Below are 25183 nucleotides of genomic sequence, written 5' to 3' on the forward strand. Positions count from 1 at the left end.
AGTTTTCCTTCACCAGCACAATGCTGCTGTACCCTGCTCCTGCAGGTGGCAGTTCAAGTGCCAGGTCAAAATCTTAAATCAAATACATTTTCCAACTATTCTTCACTGGTATGAACCCATGTTTAAACCTCAAACTTCTGAATTATCTGCTACTAAAGCTACCCTCAGCTTATCCCTTGAAGGGTACCTACATGCTTCAGTGCAGGCACACGCTTCCATGCTTTACTGTATACAAAGGAGTTTGCCCAAAATCCCAGTGGCAGTCAAATTAACTTGTACAATCAAAGCTCCAGAGTCATGAATTCTGCTTGTGCTTTCTAACCATCAGACATTCTCAAGTCCAATGCACACAGGATACTGTCTATCCATGAAGTCAATGGGAATCTGCTCATCGACTTTCATGAGATCAGGAATTGACCTATAATATTTCATAGAACAACAAAAAGGAATGTATTTATGGTTTTATTATTATCCCTAATAAGGAAATAAGAAGAAAGAAAACACAGTACATGGTCTAGTCTATATGCACATGTGTTACTTGTATTAATATCAATGGGATTTAAAGCTACATATGGAGAGGATAAGATATATCCCTATGTGTTCAGCCATATGCTTAAGGAAGCTCCCAAAATGCTTGTAAATATGATCGTGCTTTCTACCATATTATGTATTTATTTGAACAACATTAAATCTCTAAGCCCTACTTTCCACTCCATTAAAGCCTCAAATAATAGTTTATTTCCAGTTTAAAGTTACCCTGTTTTTTAGCCATTAGAAAGCTGCCTGTAACCACATTTCCACCATACTCAGGGAATTAGAGAATTGGTAATAACTCTCCCATTATCTGAAGGGGTATCTCTCTGGGATGAGAAATACTCAAGATGAACTATATTTTAGTGAGGAATTCTTTCCAGAAGATTTTGGGACAGGCCCAAGATGTGTAGCTGAAAGGCCTGGAATGCTACTTGCACAAAAACCATGTGTTTGTGCCACAGATCTCAGACAACTACATTCCTTCTGGAGCCCAAAGGCCTTGAAAGCGAGTCATCCTTCTAGATAGACTTGTTGGTCTTTAAGGGTTGAATGATAGCCTCAATAGGCTGAGGGAGCTGGGCCTGTTCAGCCTCCAGAAGAGAAGAATGCCATCAGTGTCTGTCAGTATCTAAGGGCAGTGTCAAGAGGACAGATACAGGCTCTTGGTGGTGCCAAGCAACAGGACAAGAGGCAATGAGAAGCAACTGACACACAGGAAGTTCCACCTGAATATGAGGAAGAACTTCTTTACTGTGTGGGTGACTGAGCACTGAGACAGATTGCCCAGAGTGATTGTGGAGTTGTCCTCACTGGAGATAGGAAAGAACGGTGTGGACACAATTCTGTTCAGTGGTCTCTAGGGTGATTCTGCCTGAGCAGGAAGGTTGGACTAGGTGAGCCACTGTGGTACCATCCAACCTGACCCATCCTGTGATTCTGTCCTGAACTTCTGAAGATGAAATTCTGTCCCATTCTGTGTCTTGAACACAGGACAAGGGTCTAACCCAAAAGGCAAAAGTTATTTAAGATTTCCCGTAGGGCAGAAGACTTCAGGATTCATCCCATGATTTATGACCTAGTGCAGTTTCTGTTGGAATGAGATAGCTGAAGTCTTTATGAAATATCCAATTCCTGTTACCAAATCATATTCATTATGTTCATGCAACTGATCATTTTATTTAACTCGTCTTTTACTTCCTTTCAGTAGAAACTTGGTAACTGATTTTATGATCACTCATGACCATAGTTTCACGCATTAAAAAATGACTGGGATGGTTTACTGGTTTAACTGCTTCAACCAATGTTGTAGTCACAAACATAAAGCCATAGTCATGTAGGCACAGTCATTACACTCATGGTGCCCTTAGCATTTCACATGCAAATGTGGCACAGAACCAAAGACAACTTCATTTATAGATGCTTGATGTAACCCTTCTGATACCAAGGCAATATGGCTGTTTATCTTTTTCAGTGTTATCCAGGACATCAGTTTAGAGAGGTATTACAATTTTGATTTCTTGCTCCTTTTGTTCGTAAAGAAGATTTGAGAGCTCAACTTTTACTCTAGCTTTAAAGTCTCAATTTATGATAAAAATCAGACTTTTGCCTACTGAGATACTTTTTACTTTGTAACACAGAAAACCAAAACAAACAGTCGTCATCTTTTTAAACTACATCAATGAATGGTGAAGTCAAATCCGGTTTCCCAGCAAGGAATTATTAAGACAGAAATAGTCCAATGACCACAGGAAATCTTTAAGCACCAAAATGGGGACAAAAATCTCCTGGGGAAAAGACAATATTTCCTACATGGTCATTCATGTCTCCTTGTAATACAATACAGGGGTATTGTTTGTTTGTCTGCTTAAGTAGATGGGTAGAATAAAATTAGAAACAAATCCTGACTACACAAACATTTCAAACACTAAATGCAGGCTTATGTGTTCCAATACTTGCCATCACAACTATGTTGTGATGCTTCTTTATAATGTATAACCAAAGAGGCCTTTGGTCATTAATATAGACCTAATTTTTGCTTTATTAAAAAAGGGTCACCAACCTCCAGCAGGATCTTTCACTTCAGGTCATACTGCATCTTGCTGAAATTTTAATATTGGTCATAAAATACGTCAAAAGAATAGAAGAAGTACTCTAAAATAGATCCACATTGTAGTCAGATCCCTTCCCCAGGAATTCAGGCAAGGAATGTAAACCCAAAGATTTATTTTTCTGTTCAGGTCATGCCTGGGGTAGACTGCTGTGTTACTAAATTCCCTAATCTGAAGTCAAGAGCAAGACAAAGTTAACAGACCTCAATAGGCAAAAAAAAAAAAAAAAAAGAATCTTTAGATAGCTCTCCGTGGACCATAACCTGAAGTGAAGGCAGTAAGTATTATCCCCTCCAGAAAGATGAATCAGAAAAAATCCCACAGCTTACCTCAACGTAGTCCCTGGCATGGCCCCAGTCTCTCTTAGCATCCAGATTGCCCAGGCTGAAACAATCCAGCTGTCCAAGGTGAATCTTTGCTACCGAGCGGCTGATCTTTCGAGTGACAAAGTTAGCCCCTGGAAGAGAAACACAAGGTAGCATCAGCACAGTCACAGTGGCAGACAGCTGGCCACAGGAGACACCTTGTACAGCTCAGCACATGGCACTTTCACTCACCCCCCTTGCACCACCTAGACCCATGCCATCTTTTATCATTTGAGCAAGCTAAGAAGCTTCCAGTGCAAGTGTCACATTAGTTGCACTTTCACAGCAAACATCTTTCTTTGTGGGACTTCTTAAGCATTCCTAATTTGCTGCCTCAGTATTCACTCCAGGCATAAAGCCAAAGAAAATCATTTGGAATGTCAGTTCTTAAACACAAAATGCAAAAGGTTACATAAAGAATACAGACATCTTAGACCACCCTCAAGTTTTCTGTTGCTGTTTCTTTTTTCCTTTTTAATTTCTTTTTTTCAAGGAATGCAAGTATCTAAATAAATGTGTTTAGTAATAAAAAAGAAAAAAAAAATTGAAACTATGCAAATACTACATATTCTCCAAAGAACTGTAATGGCTAAATTCATTTTACTTTTTTAGTTGTTTGGGATTTTTTGTCCCTCAGGTTCAGTTAGATCACGAAATTGTGATTTTAACTTTTTCAGTAGCAAACTGTGCTTTATTTTACCATATTTCAGTATGTTGTTCACTGTATTACTCTGGAAAATTTCTGCACTCATTTCTGCTTCCAGTGGAGTTGCTTTAAAAAATATTTCTTGTTACTTATTTCCAGATCTTGATTTTCAGATTACGATGGCTGCATTTCTAAAAGGTGGTCATAGTCTCCTCAAAAGCAGAGGGATTTGAATTTAGACCAGGAGTTTAGGCTAAACAAGCCCACTGGCATTTACACACTAATGAGCCACAAAAATTAAAATTACATGCCTTTTTAATAGCTAAAATAAGATATGATTAAATGGTGACAGATGATACCTCCTCCAAATGAAAAACAGGAGAGTTAGTGAAAATATCTGTAGCTGTAAAATGTTTCTAGCAAATTTCAAAAGTCTCAAAAGTGTAGCTTATACATTCAATGTATATACATAATTTTTTTCATTATGGAACTCTGCTCTTCAGATATGCATCTCAATATGTTCTGTTTTCTGTCAAACAAACAGTAGGTTGCTGCAACATTATTAAATAATGTGAAGTGTCTTCTTCAGACTACTAGTTTTTCCTGTAGTGCCAAGAGCACTACAGTAATTTTCTTTCCATTTGACTCTACTAAAAGTAAAGAAAAAAAAAAAAAAAAAGGACACCTCTAAGAATCATGTGGAATGAATAACTTAAATAATTCAGACCTTACCACAGGATTAAGATGCAATTTTAAATTTTCATCAACTTCTGAACTAATTGCAATTCTGGTTATTAGCCATTTAGGATTTACCATCAATTTGTGCCTGTTCTTTAAAGGATGAAACAGAGTCCCTTTGGTTTAGTCAATCACTGGTACCTCTCCAGAGATTGCTTCCATTTTTAACTTATCAACAGAGAGCTTTGAGACCTTCACACAGATTATTGCTAATTAATTAAAAACAGATTCAACCTGTGGCAAAAACTTACTAGGACTAGCTCTGAAATTTCCTAACCTTCTGCACCAAAATGATTTCAGTTAGCATTTTTATTCAGCAAATAACAGTTGAAGGAACAGGTTTCTTTCTAGCATAAAATAGATGATTTAAAGTTCCAAGCTGCAACGGAGTAATAACCAAAACTGTCTGCTTTCAACACTACATTCCCATTTGGAGCAAAAGCAATGAGAGCTCTAGTCACCACCTGCATTAAAGCAAGTTTTACTGTCAACCTGCACAGCTAATTAATGTCAACTTCCCTTTTGGAGCAAACGCTTCCTCAGCATAAAAAAAAAAGAAAAAAAAAAAAGCAGGAAAAAGCAGAAAAAAGCATATTAGGTTGTGTAAGAGAAAACCTTTTATGCTATCAATTTAACTTTAATCATGTGAAAGCTACCACACAAGAAAGAGCTGATTTGTCTAGCACAACACAACAAATCCTAGTACATGCTGTCTTCTTGCAGAGTCACTGTTAACTGGAGAGAAACAATCTTCAAAGATATTCTCCAAGCAAAATTGGACTATCCCTCAAAAGGCTGAAATGAAGAACTAGAGAGCACCACAATGAAAAATGAAAGCTTTTATTTTCCACAGATATTCCAGTAAGGGTCCCATTAAATAATATCAACCCTATTCTTGGAAGTGCCTCAGCATTAAAGCTGTGGAAGAAAACTATGCTACGCTTCAATCTGAGAAATTTGATTAGAAAACTTTTTCATGCACCCAAGTACTGAATGGCACATTTCAGAAGCATTTAAATGATATGGTTCATAAATAATGTTTAAGTACTGATTCTCTTCAAATACAGTATCTTAAAATATCCCATTACACTCTATGTTTGATCCCATGCCATTAAATGCACATCATAACTAGAATTTAAGCTGGTGCCTGCTGGAGTCATACAAAATGGTTAAGGCTGTGTCAGCATTTCCACTAAAAAGCCCTGTCCTAGAGGTTTGCAATTTGGCTATGACATTGCTTTGGTCTGAAATTTAGCAGAAGTAATGTCTTTTTCCTCAGGACTGATTCTATCTAAAAGGTCTAGGCAAAATACTACACGTATCTTTGTGTAACTGAATACAAAGTATCTTTTGAGGCACAGAAATGGTTAGCTTCCTTCTTTGCCAGGAGGTAGTGAAGATTTACTAATGTTGAACACACAAGAGCACTTTTCTCCACAAAATAGCCATTCACTGCCAGAAAGAGTATCATCAGAGCTTCTGGTGTGTTAATCACTTTACCCTTTATGTTGATTTTCATCAGAACAAGATGATGAAGCAGCTAAAATGCCACACTTATCACAGATGAATAAGGTCTAAATTGTTATGCTTTAACCTTACTAATTAATCTGGAAATTTGTTGGTGATAGTGACAGAAGCTACCTTAGATTGGTGGTAAAGAGATGTCAGAATCCTGTATTTGTCTCCTGATTCTGCACTGCTTCCTCAGTTGAGAGAGGATTTGTAAAACACAACTCGTTGCTCACACCTAGTACGAATAAATGCGGAGTGTTCAAGACTTTGTTACACGGTTGATGTATTTTGACTTATTTGAACGCCTTTTCAAAGTGTGGGTGGGTGGCAAATGTCTGGGAGCTCACTTTCCTACAGTAACCCAGATAAGAGTCATTCTTCCTGTCAGTAGGGCCAAGCATGCTGGGCTAACTGCCTCACATAGTTATCTATGCAGCAAATACATCCAAACCATGATGGGCCACATTACGCTCTGGTTTGCATTGCTATTGGCAGCACTGGAATTGCTGCAATGCAGCATTAAAGACTTGGCCAGGCAGAAGAGATATGGCCAGACCCAGCAAAGGATGCTTTTGTGTGTCATTTCAGCAGTTCCAAACTGCCCTAGTTCAGCAGGGTCTGACAAGTTCTTATATTTTAAAAGAGGCCTTTAACAAGAGGTTTCATGATATTAACAGCTCTTTCAGGAACCCTGGGCATTAGCTTAGATTTGTTTTCAAAACCCCAACTCTCCCTTTGAGATCGTTAGCATTCCAATAGGAACCATAAGGTCTGATTTACAAACCCGGTTTGTCCTAGACAGGACTTAAAGCAAGGATTCCTCGTCAAGCAGACCTGATCTGTAAAACATATAACTTGTCAGCAAACCACTGCAGGAACAATACTATGATGAAAAGAAATAGCAGAGGTATAATGCAATAGCTTTTGTGCTCCAGCCCAGGCCTGTCACACATTGTGCTGCCTGGCTCAGGGTGGAAAACAGCTCATCCCTTTGAGAAGAATGCTGCCTACATCTGGTAAAGATGTAGTTTTGAAAGCTGGACACATCTCTCATTAATACATATTGAAAACTATTGCTTTAGGAGGCATGGTCTTAATGCACCTACAGTTCCAGAGCTGGATTTCCCCAAGACAGAAAAAAATAAATCTTAGTCTCTGCCCCATTCCTTTTATCAGCACTGGGGTTTCACCCTTTTGTGAATCATCGGAGAACTGCCTGTTTGAAGTAGGTGTTTTTCTCTGGAATCTGTGGTTTAGAAGAGGCAACCAAATGGATGAATCAGCTTTAAGAGCCACTACTGCGGTATCTGTCTTTTTGAAAAGAGCCCTCATTTTCCAAGCTCTCAAGACTACATAGAAGACCCAACTAATGACAAAGCTGTGTCCTTAGGAAGACTGCTCTCACTGTAAAACACTAGTTGTTGCATTCCTAAGAAAATCCATTATTAACCCTATCAATAACAGAAAATAACAATCAATCTTACAGCATTCGATAGCAGTCCTTATCTGTCAACTGAGATGCAATCCTAGAAAAATCTATCAAGTTCTCATAACACCTTTTTTCTTCATTTTGCATAAAATATGATAAAAAGGTTTCTGAAGACACTGAAACAAGAAGAAGGTTGAAGCTTTTGGGTTTTTTCCCTCCAGGTTTCTGCAGTTCTGGCATAGATTCTGGTGGAAGCCTAACATGCTCAAACACATTGTGTACCTAGTGCTTCTACTAACCCAGAGAAACATATTTCTTTTAACATATATGTGTTGTAAATGATACATTTAATGAGCTCATTAAAATGTTTTGATTGCCTGAAAATCCACACTGCTCATCATTTCCATTCTATGAGAACCTTTTCCATTTTTTGTAACAAGCTGAAATGAAAAAAACAAAGCAACACTCAGATCTTCTAAGAGAAGAAGCCTTGAATCTCCTTACATGGATGAAAATCAAAAATAATTATTCCAAAGCAAATGGATTGTAAACCAATTGAATTGGTCATTGTAAACTAAATGAAAAATCAAGTTATAGATCTTTAAATTAACCTTCCACATTTTGGGTTTAAACGTAATTTTAAACTGAGTCTTGATCAAAACCTTGATACAGTATTGCATTTTGGTAAAAGTTAATATATGTTAAACACACATGCATTTAAATTGCAAATTAATTCGCAATTTAAAATAGCAAATTGTTCTCACAACAACAATTGTACAAAGTAGAAACATCACTTTTTGGAAATAAAGGGAAAATCATGGTTAAAAGTTATTTTATTCCCCCTTCTGCTTGTCATCCTACAAATTTTACTCAGCAAATACAGCTATCTTTGGATGAGCTTCCCATAAAGGCCACGATCAGATTTTTGCAAAATGAAATATATATGAAATAGGGGTGATATGATTCATAAGCAATTCCTTGTAAAATCATGCATGGGAAACATCTTCCTGACTGGGGCAGTAAATCATTTTATTTCCTGAAACATAAGATATAGTGCTTTAATCCTTACATTTTAATCCTATATAGCATAGCTGAAAATACTTTGTTTCATCATAATATTCTCAATCTTTTTCTCTGTTCTTTAAAATTTTAGAAATAGCTGATGGTAGTGGTTTTCTCAGATTTTTTAATATATTTGCAGTGTTTTTCAAACATTTTCAGTTTACATACCCCAAACTATTTTCCAATGGATATGTATCTTTCTCTAAACAGGAAAGATAAAGCTACTGATAATATTCTTTTTTAAAAGGATATCAATCCCCTGGGAAACAATTAGGTAACAAAAAATCCACAGATCCCAGACTGAAAGCAGTGGTCCAGTAACATGAGGATAAAATTGTTCCGCTTTAACAAGTGACCTTCATTTGGAACTACTTTGAAATATGTGGTTTAAATAAAATTATGTGGTAGTAATTCTTTTAAATACCACTATCAAAGACATCAATCAGCATATAAACTGAATTGTTTTGTTTAATAATATATTGATACACATTATAACCTTTACAATGCCAAAATTCACTAATTCTCCTTGGCCTCATTTTCCAATAGCACATTAGTTTTCAACAGAAGCGTGGTACTGATTCCCTGAGTGCCCATTGGTTAGATAATGGAAAATGCACAGCTAAAATACTTTTATATTGCAAAAATGAGGAGGTTAAGGCAGAAAGATGAAGGCATTGAGAGGTGGAAATCAGCAGCGGAGGGCAGCACAGTGGAGGGGGCTGATGCACTTCAACCCCAGAACATCTCTGCCCCGCCATCCACTTGCACACTGAACATTTGGACAGCTGAGGGCAACAGGAGGTCACTGAACTATGTGTGGAGGAAGCACAAATTATTGCCTTTTATAATCTGAGTGGAAAATGAGAGACAGACTTGTGAGGAACAACAAGTTACAGAAATGTGGGGGGATCGCAGAGAGTAGGAAAACTTTTATTTTTCCCGGTGGGTGAAAAGATAGCACAAAGCCTACCTCAGGGGACAACTAGTAAGCCCTGTAAAAAGTAGGGGACACAGAAGCAGGGGAAGAGACGTACCAACCACCACCAAAGGACAAGAATCAGAGGTGGCATTTTCTGCAGCCCAAGCCACGCTCCCCAGTGACTCAGTGGTGCTCACTTTGCACATGGCATCTGTCATCAGGGCTTTAGATTGCTCATGACTGCTCTGCATACAAACAGATATAGGTTTCCACCCCTCAAAAAACAATGACAGGATTACTTCTGTGACTACACAGCAGCAGTTCTCTAAAGTGACTGTGAAAAAATGATGTTTGATTAGCAGACAATCTGCATTTGTAGGGTGTAACACAAAGCTATTAGATTTCAGAATTAAAATACCACTATTTTGGACTAATTACACTTCTCAGAGCTATCATATGGGATTGTTAAAAGGACAGGGTGATATACCACCAATAATAGTTGGCCAGCATGTGCTATTTTAGTATATTTCCTCCATATAATTTTTCTTAAATTAAAATATTTTCCCCTCAGGAACTGTACACTGAACAGGAAAAGGTGAGGCATCAAAGATTCTTATAAAGGAAAACCCAAACATTAATACTGAAAACAATATGTAAAAGTGTTATTCCTGTTCCCAAGTTTATGTTGCTAATGGCACTTACATAAACAGAACAGCGTTTCGCTTACAGAAAACTTAACCTTTTGCTCCAAACTGTTCACTTTGGTTTTTTTAATCGCAGTTCATATACACTACATTGTAAAACAAAGGTAAACGTCTTTAGCCACTCTGATTTTCTAACATTCATTTAAGCTGTGTTTTTTAAATTGTACAACTAAGATTATTGAATTAAACCTCTCATTTCAGCTGTCACAGAATTAGGCAAGCCCTTGCATGTGTGAGCCATGGGTAAACATGAGTGTGCTTGCCCATCAGTACAGACTCTTTACATTGTTAAAGCTTGTGTAAACAATTGTAGTTAAGTACGTGCTTTGCTTAATTGGTGCTATAATAGCTAGAACTGTATGCAACCAAAGGGAAAATCCAGCACTTGTACAAAATAGACTTAGCCTGCAATCTCAGGCAACTTGCACAAAACCTCCTGATTTTAAGTTTCCTTGTTTAGTGGCTATCACAATTCAGACATCTGTGCTCTCGAATTTAACACCCCTTTCCTTTTCTCCCTGTCTTTCCCCTCCTCCATCCTCTCAGCAACCGGTAGCACATCAAAAAAGTTGCTGTTTGATGGTTCAAGCTGAGACGTTCAGCCTTTACCCTCACACTCTCTTGAGATGAAGCAGGCAAGGCTTTTAATCTTACCTGATGACACATGACTGACTAATACAGTTTCTTGGACCTTCTGACCTCTGAGGGGCTAAATCTGGTTGGTCTCTCAACCTCTCCAGGTGGCTGGGATACCAGTTTGCGGTGGGTCATGATGTAAACAAAGTTCTGCACAGGTTTTCCGTGACTTTCTGTGGACCCATAATTGTGCTAACTTTTAATGTGCAAATTTCTTGAGTATAAAACGTATCATTTCACTTCAAGTCAGGGAGAAAAAGAATTTTCCTTTACTCTTGCTGTAGGTTAAAGACTGTAACAAGAGCTAGCCTTGAAACCAGTCACAGCGGCAAATTTGCTGAGTCAGTGCTGATGTATTTTCTTGGAGCGAGAGAAATGGTCTGGCTACAGCCAAGCAGCTTGCTTGAAACTTTGCCTCCCACACAAACTAATAAAGCAGTGCTAGACGGGTTTGACACTTATACAGCATAACTCAAGATGTTCCTAATCCATGTGCCTCCCTTTGGAGCTTTGTTGCTCAACCGATTTTCTCCTAGGACTTTCTTCTGGTTAGCTTTGCGACAGTGGTAGTCCTCGAGGCACCCTTTAGGCCCTCAATACATCATTTGGTAAATGTGTTTAGATTTTATTAAACCACCGTTTGCCTCAGAAGTCCTGGAATCACCAAGAGGGGGTCCTGAATCACAGCTGAATCATTTTTTCAGGGAGCTGGAAGCAGCCGAGCGGAAAGAGCTCTTCAAGGAGCAACAAGGTGAGGGCCAGTGAGAACTGGAGGGAAGCAAAAAGAAGAAAATCTCAGCTTCTGCAAGGAGGCACATGTTTTTCTAGTACATGGTTGATAAAATGCAAGGTGCTACGTTTTCTTCCATCTTCCATGTTATGAATAGTTGGATTCTCAGCTAGGATGTGGTGAGAAATACACCTCCAACACCACTGATGATCCCAACAAGTCAATATACAGATTACCACTTGCAAAGTTCTACAGTTACAAGGATGAAGTCTTCCAGCTAAAGACACCCTTTCAGACGCCTATCAGACTAATCAAGTAAATACCTGGCTCAGATGTTAAGAGCCCAAAATAAAAATCTCTGCTGTGTGCTGTGGCATGCAGTCAAGCTGGTGTGCAACCCAGGGTATAAGACCAGCTCACAGTGCTCTCAGCCTACTCTCCCAGTCCCTGCTGTCCCCATTTTCCAAGCTCTGCTTCTGCACAGGGACCAGTGTGGTTCTGCTGAAGACCAAGCAAGACAACCCTGGAAGTCATTATTTTGGATAAAAACAAAGTAACAACCCCGAAATGTAGTGTTTTAACAACAGACCCCTGTAAAAAAAGCTTCAATTGATTGTATCAAGCAGGAGCAGGAGGAGCCCAGTCCTCAAGTAATCCCCCACAAACCCCAAAAGTTTAAGAAGAGAATGGGGTGAAAAGGCAGAGACACGATGACAGTACAACAGAAAGACCACAAGCCAACAAAGACAGCGTGTCCCTTCTGGTCCAAAGGACTTGGCCATGTTTGGTCTAGCTGTGTTGACCTCCTCTACTCAGAAAGCCAATAAAAACATTATTTCACCTAGCTGTAGTTACTGCTGGTTGCTTAAACTTCCCATGAAAGCTATGTCCTTACTGCAGCGCAGGATGTGATCACTCTCAGGGGACCCTGAAGTTAAGCAAGGGTGCTACAGCTTCCACACCCAAGCTCCGAACTGGAAACCAGACAGAGCGGCAGCTCTCCCACAGGCAGAAAGGGTATGTCAGGAGGTTGCATAAAAACCATTGCTGAGAGCAAACTGCCCTCTGGGACAAAGCCTGGGCATATTGTTAATTTTCACTCTAAAATGAATAAGGCACCGAAAAAAGAAACGGACCCTTATGTAGTGAGAAAATATTTTAAACACAATCATTGAGTGAAATTCTAACAGCTTCTTGAAATGTACACACATTTCAATGAATATTCCTTTTTACTAATGTTGCCACTGAAACTGAAGTCCACTCCTGAATTCTTTCTCTGTGGGAATAGAGTTTCTCTAGCATAATTAAAAATAAAAATAAATGTGCAGCTATAAACACAGAGAACTCAGCTTTCTGGCAAGATAAATTGGTGCAGTTTCGCTGAAGTCAGATTACTTAAATTTACAAAGAAGAGGCCAAAATTAAACACACCACCATTAACATCCAGTCACCACAAAAGTTTTGCACGAGAAAATATGAAACAAAACATTTGGAAAGTGATTCAATAGCAAAAAAATCAGTGTCTATATAATACATCCATTTACCACCATTCAGCTTGTCATGCTCACTACTGTTTTAATAACAGTATTTTTAAGAACACTTCTTCCTCTGTGGACTCCTGAAATTCATTGTTATCCTGTTTTTGTGATATTTCCCATTTAAGTTAGTTTATACTTCCTCTAGCAACACAAGAGGCAGTCAGATCACCTGCTGTTCTGAGATGTCTACAATACTTGAACACAATGGGGTGAAACCAGGACAGAAAGTTAGCCCAATTCTGAATTTCCTGGCTTTGTATTTTTAGTGGGACCTTTCACATCATTTTAATATCCCCATAGGTAGCCGTGCATGCAGCACAGAAAAACACGCATGCACACGCACACGTTCTGTACATACTCAGGACAAAGCCGTAAATCCTAGAACCAAAATTTAGGATTATGTGTTTCAGTGTTGTTTCTGAATGCACAATGATACAATTTTACTGAACATCTCTAGATATCACACTGTAATCCTTTTCCTAATAGGATAGCCCCCTGTCTGGAGAACAGACTTGTTCTAAGAGTAAAAATTGCTGTTGTGTGACGAGGTCCTATGGAGCCTGAAGCCAACTGAAGGTAAAGAGCTTCAGAGAAAAAAATTATAGATTCACAGTTCAGTCTGATTAATGCTGTGACAGGAAAATGAGCAAAAGCCTGGTTCTTGTGCAAAATCTGAAAGGGTGCTCAGAAAGTCACTTAAATCCAGGTTCCCAGTTAGTCACTGACACATATTCCTCTATGTGCTTGTTACCAAGGCTCAAGGTGGAAACAGATGAGAGTTTTATTCTGAACATGAACTAATCAGTCAAGCAAAGTAGACTTAGTTTTTTTGTTTTTCATGCTTTTATTTCCTCCCCTCCCCACAAATGAAGGTAAAATGCCAAAATTTTACAAGAATTTGGGAAAGTTAAATATCTTGATATTTGTGAAACAATGAGATAGAAGTACTCTGGAAGAATCAAAAAGGGGTGAAATCACTCAATAAAGTAAATAAATCTGCTGTAAAAGAATGTTTTTTCCTGTTCTCTGCCCACCATTCCACATTCCCCTGCCCCAGGACTGAACATTGGGTCATTCCAGTGAGAACTCTCCATCCCATGCAAGTAATAAGGAAGAGGGAGCCTGTGGGGAGAAAAATCAAAAGCGCAAACAAGGGCTTTATCAAAACATATAGGCACAAATTTAAGTTTGTGGAGACACCCTTCATTCATTACACAATTTATTAGCCAATCAAATTTGTAAAGCTCCTTTTACCCTCCTTTCATAGTTTTCAGGGCATATTCATATATAGCTCGTTTTTTATGCCCACACTAAGTTGAGGCAGACTTCAACTGCTGTAACCACAGAATGCTTAAATTTTCTGCTTCAGTCTAGAACACACTTCCAAAACTGGACAAAACTGAACTTTAAATAGTTTCCCAAAGCACACTAAAGAGTTCATCTCTCGAAGGGCAGTTTATTGACAGGCTTGAGGAGCAGAGAGGGAAATCACTGAAATTTAACCCTGAACCCCACGTGAACCCAGGGATTGGGACTGCATATTTTCCACTGTCCTGCCATCTGCTGCTTCACTGCACATGGTAATCTTTGGCAACCCCACTGAGAGCTGCCTGGGCTATGGCTCTGTTCAGACAGGGTGTAGAAAGAAAAGACACTGAGAATGTCATGGCTGACTGACCAGACTACTGAGATCAGAGAGATTATGCCTCATTTGCTCACCAAGCCCTGCCAAAAGCAACACCATTTAACTGCAGGTACTCAAAACCCAACAGGCATGTTTAAAGGAAAAGTAGGCTAAAAAAGAGGACCATTCATAACGTGCATTTGTTTGGGACACTGTAGCTACGACCTTTTGGCAATTACTCATGAGAGTTTTAAAAGAAAGTCTACAGTGCCCAACATTTCAGGTACAAGTGATATCTGGCAGAAAGTATCATACCCAATTTACAAGACAGACCGACCTGGGAGTTGACTCAAGGAAGGAGTAAACAAAAGGAACCTAATAGCCCAGCAAACAGAGATAATCAGAGAAAAAAAACATGGCTGTTATTTTAAAACAGCTACAATCTGTTTATCTCTTGGCTGTGAAATGCTGCACAGTATGGGAGTGCAAGGGTTTGGTACTTATATGCATAACCTTCATATGTCATCTCATGACAGGGGACCTCCCTTGAGCTAAAGCCAAATCTACATTTGTTCCCCAGAGCACCCCCACTAGGCTCCAGATGCAGCAGGCGAAGAATCAATCTCAAACTCTGATTTCCTCTGATCACACTCTTCTCTCTAAGGGCCCCAACCCTCCCAGTGATTAAATATCAAATGTGTACACACAGACTTACTGACTTTCAAAATTCTGACTCTAAAAGCTACGGAATATTTCAGAAGCATCTTAGAACTGCTAAGGTATATTTTTAAGAGTGTTAGACCAGCAAGAAAATTACTATAGGATACAGAGTTACTGTAGGATTTTTGAGTCTTATTCTGCTGACAACAACCACCTGTTATTAATGTATCTCTCCATCCTTCTTTTCTACTGCCAGAAGTACTAGAAATAAAGATGTAATTGTATATATGTGTCTACAACAACATCCTGCCCTATTTCTTCACTCAAATACTGATCTTGGAAATGACAGTGTCTTCTCTTCTATCCATTTAGAAAAAAAAAGGCACTTTGATAAGATAAGCTTCTCCAGGGGCTGCAGAACTATGGATGGCAGACATCAGCGTTGACAAATGTTCTTCTAATTGCAAAGGGACACTACAAAATTGTCCTCTGATGTGGAATAGACAATCACTGTCACCCTTTCTTCTTCCCTGCTGCTCTACTGCCTCCACTCTGTCTGCCTCACAGGGAGATCAGGAAAGAGACAGAAAAAAGCCATGTAAGAGAAGAGCAACAGGCATCTTTTCCCCAGCTCCAGCTGTGTTGGAGCCAACAGGCTGTGTTGTTTTGATGATTCCAGGACCCTCATGTGATCCCTGCTTGACAGAAGCGCACAGCAGAGGTGGGAATGGCTTGCAGACTTACAGAGGAAGCTTCTGAAACTCTTAGGCTGCTCCCTTCAAGACAGGGCCCTTCTTTTTGAGGGTTGGAGTCAAAGAACCTTGACACCAACCTCTGATTAGTAAGCAAGACAGAAGCAATGTGGTAAAATGAGTAAGGAAAAGAGATCAAACATGCTTTCCACTGTATTTTTCTTTCAATTCAAACACATATCTTGAAAAAGAGTAGGTTTGAAGTAATAAGCTACCCACCAACATTCTCAGTTTTAACTTCTCTGCTGCTAAGCCTTGCTGAATCACAGTTCCCATTCCCATTCTCCTTCTTGACTCATAACCTCAGTGACAGCCACGAAGCCAAGCAGAGACACTTTATAAAATGTATTAAATGAAGCAACTTTCAGTAATAACAAGGACTGGCAGGTAGCCATGTTAGAGGAGGAAAGACCTAGTAGGAATGTCCTGCAGCATAAAAGTCTCTGTTGTTCTCATTACGGCAGAGGAAGAAAATCTCTTTAAATGCTTTTGATTCAAATGATCATTTGACAGAAACAACGGACGAGACAAATGGCTGTAAAACAAGGCAATTGGATTTCCTACTGCTACAATATCTTACTTGGCTCCCATGACACAATTTCTCTGTTATTCTGCCTTGCCATGGTAAAGTAAACTTACAGGCTACCCAGAAAACAGATGAGTGTAATCAGTCCTTTATAAATTATATCCCTTCACTCAAAGAAAGCAAATAACTTTGCCTGCTCTATAATAACTGTTTCTAATACTTCATTTATTCTTTAAATTGTTTATAAAACACTTCAAGAGAGGTCAAGATGAGAGGGCAACAATAATTGGAGATTAAGGAGGCTCTCTAAGTATTTTGCACCTGTGAGTAAACACTTTGGTAATTATTATGATGAGAGATAGATACCAAAAAACCCCCAACAGCTTATTTATGATTTTCTTGGACATACATGTTATTTCATCTGAGAGGGAGCCCCCATCTTTTCCAAGGCTATTTCAATTCAAATTTAAGCAGCTGCACATATTTTTTATGTCATGTGACTGGCAAGTCAACAACAATAGATTTAACCTTGTCTCCTATGGAAGTAACCTAAAGAAATAATAAGCCAAAGGTAAGTGATATTCTCATGAAGCTTTTTCCAAGCCCCCCCTGAAAAAATAGGGACTCTTCTCCTCAGAGACACTTATTTTAAAGCCCACAGGGTCAAGAATCAGCAGAACAGAGCCTGAAGGACAGAGATGTGAATTAACATGCAGGATTGGTGTTCAGGTAGGGTTTCAGGAAAGACTTTCAAACAAAAATGGGATGTCATGTCCTTTTTGCAGTCTCTGCATGGTTCTGACCACTGGTTTTTTTTTCTTCCTATGTCCATGCACAGCACTAGCAGTGCTCATGGCACCATTCTGGAAAAGGGAATGGAATAAACTCTGTAACAGCATCTCTTGATCTGCTGAGCATCACAACTGTGCAGAAGCCTAATGCAGCTGAACTCTGGCATATCAATTAATACAAATCCACACTTTAAAAGTACATATGGATAAAAGGATACTAAATCTTTAAACACTCAACCCACTGGTTTCTTTTAAAATAGTTACACTTTAGCAGGTCAGAAAAAATCATATTTCTTAGTAATTTTTCTGCATAGCCTAGAAGAGGTTGGTAAAGAAGCCACTAGTGTCCTCTAATCTGTCTACCAATTTAAAAGAGAACCCAAAACAAGCTCCTGAAAAAGAAAATTTGAGTAATTATACAGAAATAATAAACTTAAATATGAAAAAGAATATTTTCTGAAGAATTTAAAAGTAGCAAGGGCTATAGACAGACTGGCTTATGAAAATAAATTTTAAGTTATTCTTAAGAGTTTCAATGGAATTAAGTAAACAGTATTTGATTCAAAACAAAGTACTCTCTATCCATTTTCTATAGTAAGGTTATAAAAATGCAGATTCAAAAGTCAGATTTTATATAATTTGCTTTTACTTCTTTTTTTACCCATATTTCCTTGATTTCCTTAGAGACAGTCATGTAGCTCTAGACACAAACACAAACTCTCTCCAAACTGCTTTAGCCTAATACCAAACCAGTACAGATAATTTCCATATAAAATGGTAACTGAACCACAGCTGTTACCTGAACCAAATTCTTTGCTTACCCTAATGCAGAACTGAACCAAGAAAAAAATAGCTGATTATTGGATCAGAATAATTAACTGAGAATTTTCAGAGGACGTTCCCTAACCACCTAAATTTATATTTAAAAAGTTTTCAGCTTGAACTAACTCAGAAGTACCAAGGCAGATAAATAATTATTGATCTGGCCAAACTGAACAGACTTGTCAGTCTAAGAAAAATCAGATCCAAACCAAAGAATTTTCATGCTGTTTTACTTGTTTTTGTTTTTTAGTTATTGGGATTTTTCAAGCACCACAGGTCCAGAAAAAACAATTGTGTACAGGCAACATGTTTTTTCTCTAATTTTTAAAATGAATTATATTAATCTTAGCAGTGTCTCCCACAAACATTATTGTAGAGTAAAATGGAAATGAGGCTAAGCTAATATTTCAAGATAGCTGTCATTTACATCAGTACATAGCTGGGAAGTTCTGCTTTAGAAGCAGAGAATTATAAGGACCTCTTAAAAGTACTAATATTATATCTTAAAAGCTCTCTGTGAAGCATCTTTAAAATATGCAAGACGCCCAGGGCTTTGAGAAATCTGAATGTTCTTGTCACTAAACAGGAGGTTTGAAAATCAGATAAAAACAACTGAGATTTTTATTAAAAAATAACTTACTTCATCATGTGGCTGCATAAGTATTTCTTTCCTGACAGGCTACAGAAAAATAAGAGGCATTTCTGTTAACCTATTGAGGATTAATGTTCTAATTTTTTGCATTTCAATAGTCTCAAGGAAAAGTATATTTTTAAAAGTGTTAAATCTCTCCGATTTTGTTTGCTGAATCCCAAGCCTTTTGTATTAAATATTATCAGATTTTAACCAGAAGAAAAAACATTGAGTTTGACTGAACCCTCACATACATTTTCAGTAAGGAAACTTTTGGTTTATTCTTTTACAGAAAATTTTACTGGACACACAAATTCTTTCATCAGACTTTCATGTGCAGGCAGCCATTTTCAAGCATCATCCATGCACTCACACACATACATAGTTTTGGAAAAAATGAATGAACATTCCCTGATGACTCTGTGGGTTTCTTCATGGGTGTTGATGCCTGGTTATCACTGTCTGTAAATGTGATGGTAAACCAGATGATATCACCACACCACCAAACCCACAACGAACCTGTAGAACCAAAGTGACAGGAGACACTTAAATTACTTGCAAGTAGACCAGAGTTGTGCAATAACTGCAGCATGCTAATGAAATCAAACCCAGAATTGCTTCATCCCATGATTTCAAAACAAAGAGCTTCTTTAAGTGCAATTTAAGATTATGATGCTTTTCTTAAGAAAAGCACCATCATGAGACATAGCAAAAATTTAATAATGACCTGTTATTCACAGGCTTACACTTTTCTGACACCATTTTGGCAACAGACCTTGGATTCACCAGCACAACAAAAACTGATGCCAGTTCTTTAGTAACACCAGCACTTCCAGAATTAGGTGGGAAAGGTAGCACTTGCCTACTGCTGTTACATGAAGTCAAGCTTTCAAGTTCCCTGATTTAGCTACTGTTACACCAATCTTGTCCTGTTTTTCATCAATATTGCAAGATCTACTGGGATCATGAAATATGCTAAAAATAAAACAATTGTATATGTACTGCACTCTTTTTTTTAAACTTATTTTTATGGAAGTCCCAAACAGCACATGTAATTTGCAGCAAAATTCAGATGATTCACATCACTACCTGTAAGCTGCAGCCCATCTGGACAGATTGTGGCTCAGGGCACAGAGCAACTATTCCAAAAAGGAGAAGCACATCCACTGTGTACTTTTTGACCATTCAAAGGTGAGAGATTTGTCCATAATGCACAAATTGTGGATGCTTTACCCCCTAAAGCATGAGCACAAGTCCATCCCATTCCCCCATTTTTCCTAACAGGTCAAGACTTCAGAAGAGGAAGACACATCCTGGTTGAAAAACACACAAAAATTAGCAACTACTGGCCTGATGCCTGATTTTTAATGGCAGATACATGCAATACATACAAAAACAAACAGCAGGGGAATAAAAAAAAGAGTATTTGCTCAATGCCTGTTCTGGTCACAGGGTTGACTTTACATTCAATGGCACTTCAGTTAAATGTTAAAATGAAGTTTAATATTAAAATGAAATGTTTAAAATGAAGTACAGTACCAGTGCCATCCCAAACCAACAAAGTTTTTAAGACCATAGGTAATTTCCAGTTTACTCCATTTTCAAGAATTACATAAAATTGGGAAAGTTGAAGAACTCTTCCTGACCTTGGGAAATGCCCAGTGTCTCCATTTATCTTGAAGCAATGCAGTAATGGTAACAAAAGATCCTGGTGGTTATTTTTACAGTCTGCAGCAAATAGAAATTCAGTGTGAGAGCACAGAGTGAAGGACACAACACAAGTATCCCTAATGGATGCACACATGCCTACCAATGACTCACTATATGGGCATGAGGCGGGGCTGAGAAGAGAAAGGTGTAAGCAAGAATGCACAAATAGGATTTGTAACTTAAAAAAGCAAATGTTTCAAGATTTCTGAAAAGGAAATTGAACATAAAATATTTCTGAGTGTTACTGATGTTTTTCTCACATCTTCTGGATTAGTCTAAATTCCACAAGGAGCTCAAGATTTTTGCAGCTTTGCATTGCCTACACCTGCAATTACTATAAGATTTTTTAAAATTTTGACAAATACTCTCAATCCACCTATTTACTGATGGATATTGAAGCAATGAATAAACACCTTCGATCTCTTTTAATGTAAGAATTGCAATATAAATGAGGAGAAGAAAGAAAAAGGATGTAAACTGAAGGTCTGAGTTGCTTTACTGGATAATTCTTTACTACTTAGAAGCCTATTCACATATAATATAATGAAATCAGGGACTTGGCTTCAAAAATAAAAAAATCCATCGGTATTCCTGCAACATTTCTATGGCAGTCATTCTCAAAGTCACATGTCCTAGGGCAAAAAATTCAGAGAAAGTAGAGAAAACATGATACTATGTTCTGTCTCTTGGCTTGGGTTTGTTTTCCTGTACCAAAGAGCAACCCTTAAGGGTTTCATGGGAAATCTACTAAGTCTCTGTCTTAACAGCTATCATTCTACAGGGGTGAGATACACCCTTACAGATCAAAATATGCAACTGATATTGCAACATCTAAATAGCATCAGGTATCTGGTTTTATTACAATGCTTTGGGCCATAGCTTTCATTTGCCAGTCATTGCCTAACAATTAAATAGAACATAATTAAATTTTAAGAGTCTAAGAAAGGCAAATCCTTGAAAAGGAAATATTTTAACATGGTTGGCAAGGTGTGTAAACATCAACAGTGTGGGAAACACATGTAGCTGACAGCATGTACACTGCTATAACTCCTTGTAACAGAGGTTAAAATCTCTTCAAAAATACTTGCAGTTAGATGAATAAAACTGGAAAAATTCAGCAGTCTGCCAGCTCTTGGGATTTTCAGCTATTCAGTGACAACAGGATATGCTCATAAATGTAAAACTTCTGTGCATCCCCAGAAAGTACATAATGCTTGTAATGGTCTGAAATCAAACTACCCACACATGCAACATTTGTCCGCGTGGTTTGTCCGTGCTTCTTATTTTTAAACACATTTCTAGGAACTGTAAGTGAAACACTGAGTGAAATCAAGACAGAAAAAGAAAACTGTTCCTAAGTTCAAAGCAATTTCTGACCAAATGCACTAATCTTCTCTCAGATAAAGCATCTTACCTTCCTACAATTGCTATAAAATCCCACTGCATGATGAATCTTGCCAGAGGTGACACCCAATGACATTGTATTTCTCACTTGTTTTTGATGAATCCTTCTAACTTTGTTGAGGAATAATCAGTTGACATTTCCTTCTGCAGTGTTTTTTGAACCACTAATCGTGAAAGTGGTTTATTGTGAATTAATGTCTCCTGCCCAGTCTCCTGTATCTGAAATGCCTCAGTGGGTTGATTTCAAGTAATCTTCTGAAACAACATGCACTTTCAACAGATTTACTTTTACTTTAAATTGTTTTTTAAATTATGCATGACTAAGTAGAGGGAATTTTCAACCCTTCGGAGGGCTATTTTAGGGAAAACAGGATGCACACTGCTGAGAAAATGTTTCAGGTACTAAGATGAGCCAGTCACTCCATGCCTAGAGGCTGAGAGTATCGCCAGGCTTTCAACTTTCTGCACCTGGTAGATGATGCCCAAAATTTGAAGGTTGTGGATTGAGGCCTACAGAGTCACATACTTAACATCTTTGCAGGGATACCCAGGACTCTGAAGATGAGCTGTAAGCAATTTCTAATGTTTTTTACTTCATAGTAAGGGAGGGAACCCCCATTTGGAGTTTTTCTCCCAAATTTGCCCTAAACTAGGACAAAGTCTCAGGGGAACACTGATGTTGGATTACACAGCAGGAAGAAGACAAAGCAGTACACTAATATATCACATGAAAAATGTATATATTTGACAGAATTTCAATTATAATAAGACACAGGTCTTCAGAAGTTTAAGAAATCATTAATATGACAACAATGACTAAAATACTAAACATTCATTACTTAAAGAATATCAGCAATGTAAGATAGATTCATTTATGCAACATCTCTTGCAATAGTGATGGGACCTTTGCTCTTTTTTGTGATTTTTTTTCCTTTCTTGCCTCTACTTCAGAATACAATGATATTTAATGAAACACAACAGAACAAAATAATCATGTAGATGCAAATGCAAGCAACAATGGCCCAAGGAATTTCTTGAAAAAAGCAAGAAATACAGAACAGGTTGGCCATGGCTGAGTCCCCACATCTGGGAAAACTGTAACCTGCAGTATGCTCTCTTGTCCTAGGCTCTGGGTACCACTGAACTATGATTTAACCATGCATTCAGAGGAGGTGGTGTCCCCCAGATGAGGTAGTTTCCTTCAGAGAGGGTCTCACATGCAGCAGCTTGGAGTGCATTCCCACAGAGCCCTGGAATGGACAAGCAGTGGACTGGGGTGCATCTTTCAGGTGTGGTCTCTTACCATTAGCTGCCAGGGTCTGAGATGACCACACTGTAACCATGCTGTCTCCTATACTCTCCCCTCATGTTCCAGCAATGGGACAAGTTGGTTAAATGAACTTCTGGCTGAAACCAGTTCTGTTCTTCTGACCTCCTGCAAACTCTGCATTCACTTTAAGCTAATTTGTAAAATGCAAGGTGCAAATCTCACAGATGTTGCTTGTATTTCACTTCTCATTTATACATACACAAGAACAGCATGATGGTCACATTTTCCATTGTGCTTTCTCTGAGGAAAAATAAATGTAACAAAGGGAAAAAATAGAGGAATAGGCTCATAAAACACATTATTTCTCAAAATCCTGCTAAAAGTTTGTGCATTAATGAAGGCTAAGAATAATAAGAACACTACAGGTGAGATACATACTCTGTCACTTCATTTCCCATTTCTGACTTTCATACATTTCATAGCACTTTATTTGAGTTTTTGCCTGATATTTGAGAAAACAAAGTCTACAAGTTTTAGTTTGAGAAAGTAACACTGATAGACGTCAGTGTAACTTGAGAAATGTTAAGAATTACTTGGCAAAGTTTTTTAAATTTAATAGTTTTGACATTTTGTAAATTGTAGGGATACTCTGTCCCCCCTTTTTTTTTTTTTTAGATTAAGTAATGTTTAAATCAATCATGGAAGATAGCAAAACTTGTAATCTACTTTCTTCTCAACACAGTATAAGCCACAAGGGAGCGTATGATTTAATGATGGAAAGATGCTTCTGATAAGATAATAAGTTGCTCAAGGAGAGATCTGAGTTGTGAATGCAGCTGTTCCAAAAAATCTAAACCCACAGGCAAAAAATTAGTTATTTTTTGTACAAGAAATATCCATAACTACCTAGATAAACTGGTGATAGACCCCAGAAAATTACATCAGATAGAAATGAATCAGGTCCACTTTGAGACTGAAAAAATAACAAAAAACAAGAGGTGGTAAATATTACCACAAACTGTTGTTGCAAAGACCGACTCAAAAAGATTTCAGTAGTCAGACTGTTCAACACAGTATCTTTATCAATGAGTCACTTTTGAAAAATATCTTTTTTATATCCCAATTCAGTTTCATGTACATGTTCTACAGCACTGACCTGGATTACCTGGATGTCCAAAACTAAGGGCATGCAGAAATGGTCTCACACTCCAGTACTTATTTCAGATGTCCAGTACAGATGTCTAGTACTGTTTTTAAAACACCATTTAATGAAGGGAAACCCACTAATATTTTTGGTATGGTCACACTACCTTCTTATCTTAATGTTGGCCAGCACTAGGGAAGTGGCACTAGAAATGCAAGGTTAATATGGCTTATTAGCAACATAAGAACCAGACAAAAAAATCTCCACATATTTTGATGTGCTCTGAACTGTATTATTTGGTCAGTAGCAAGTTCAACATCATCATAATTAACTGAATTTACTTCTCTTGTAACACCACTTTTTTTTGCAAGGGGAAAACACATGTACTTAGGTAAAAAAAAGGAAAGGTATTACCTGGAAATTTTCTATTATTACAGTCAATATTGCTGCAAATCCATTTGTGCAAGTAGACCCTAATGCCCACATTTATCCCCAGTGATGTCTGACTGCATGTGTAGATAAGGGAACACCTGCATGGATCACTTAGCAGGATCAGTCTCGCAGCAGGGAGAAAAAGCCAGTAAGAATGCATGTCTCCAGGACACTGCATGCTTTCTCTGTTGGAACACGCAAACTAAAAAGCATGAAATGATCTTGGCTGCTCTCAAGCACACAAATGTCTGAGTAAGTCCTTTTACATTGGCCATGGTACCTTGCCATCAAGTTTTCAATGTGCAAGGCACACGGTCCCTGATGACACCAGCCAGCGTGTATGCCTCTCATCCGGCAAGGAGCAGGAGTCACAAGCAGTACTTTGCTGACTTTTTCGATTTAGATATACTCATGGGTTTGGAAATTTTGCATTAAATGAAGGACACGAAGCTTTGCACTGAAAATTTTACACACTTATGTCTTTCACAGGCCTCAA

The 25183-nt window shown here is 38.1% G+C and overlaps 1 protein-coding gene across 3 annotated transcripts in view; it reads right to left on the reverse strand.

Annotated features, from left to right (window-relative positions):
• The window catches only part of GMDS (GDP-mannose 4,6-dehydratase), a 410677-nt gene that overhangs the window by 222600 nt on the left and 162894 nt on the right, over nt 1-25183 (reverse strand). For all 3 annotated transcript variants that reach the window (XM_015618378.3, XM_019005675.2, XM_015618377.3), the window contains exon 7: nt 2972-3099. In XM_015618378.3, coding sequence (XP_015473864.1) covers nt 2972-3099 — 128 coding nt within the window. The remainder of the gene's footprint in view (nt 1-2971; nt 3100-25183) is intronic.

This window comes from Parus major, chromosome 2 (assembly GCF_001522545.3).
Source record: "Parus major isolate Abel chromosome 2, Parus_major1.1, whole genome shotgun sequence".
Lineage (NCBI taxonomy): Eukaryota > Metazoa > Chordata > Aves > Passeriformes > Paridae > Parus > Parus major.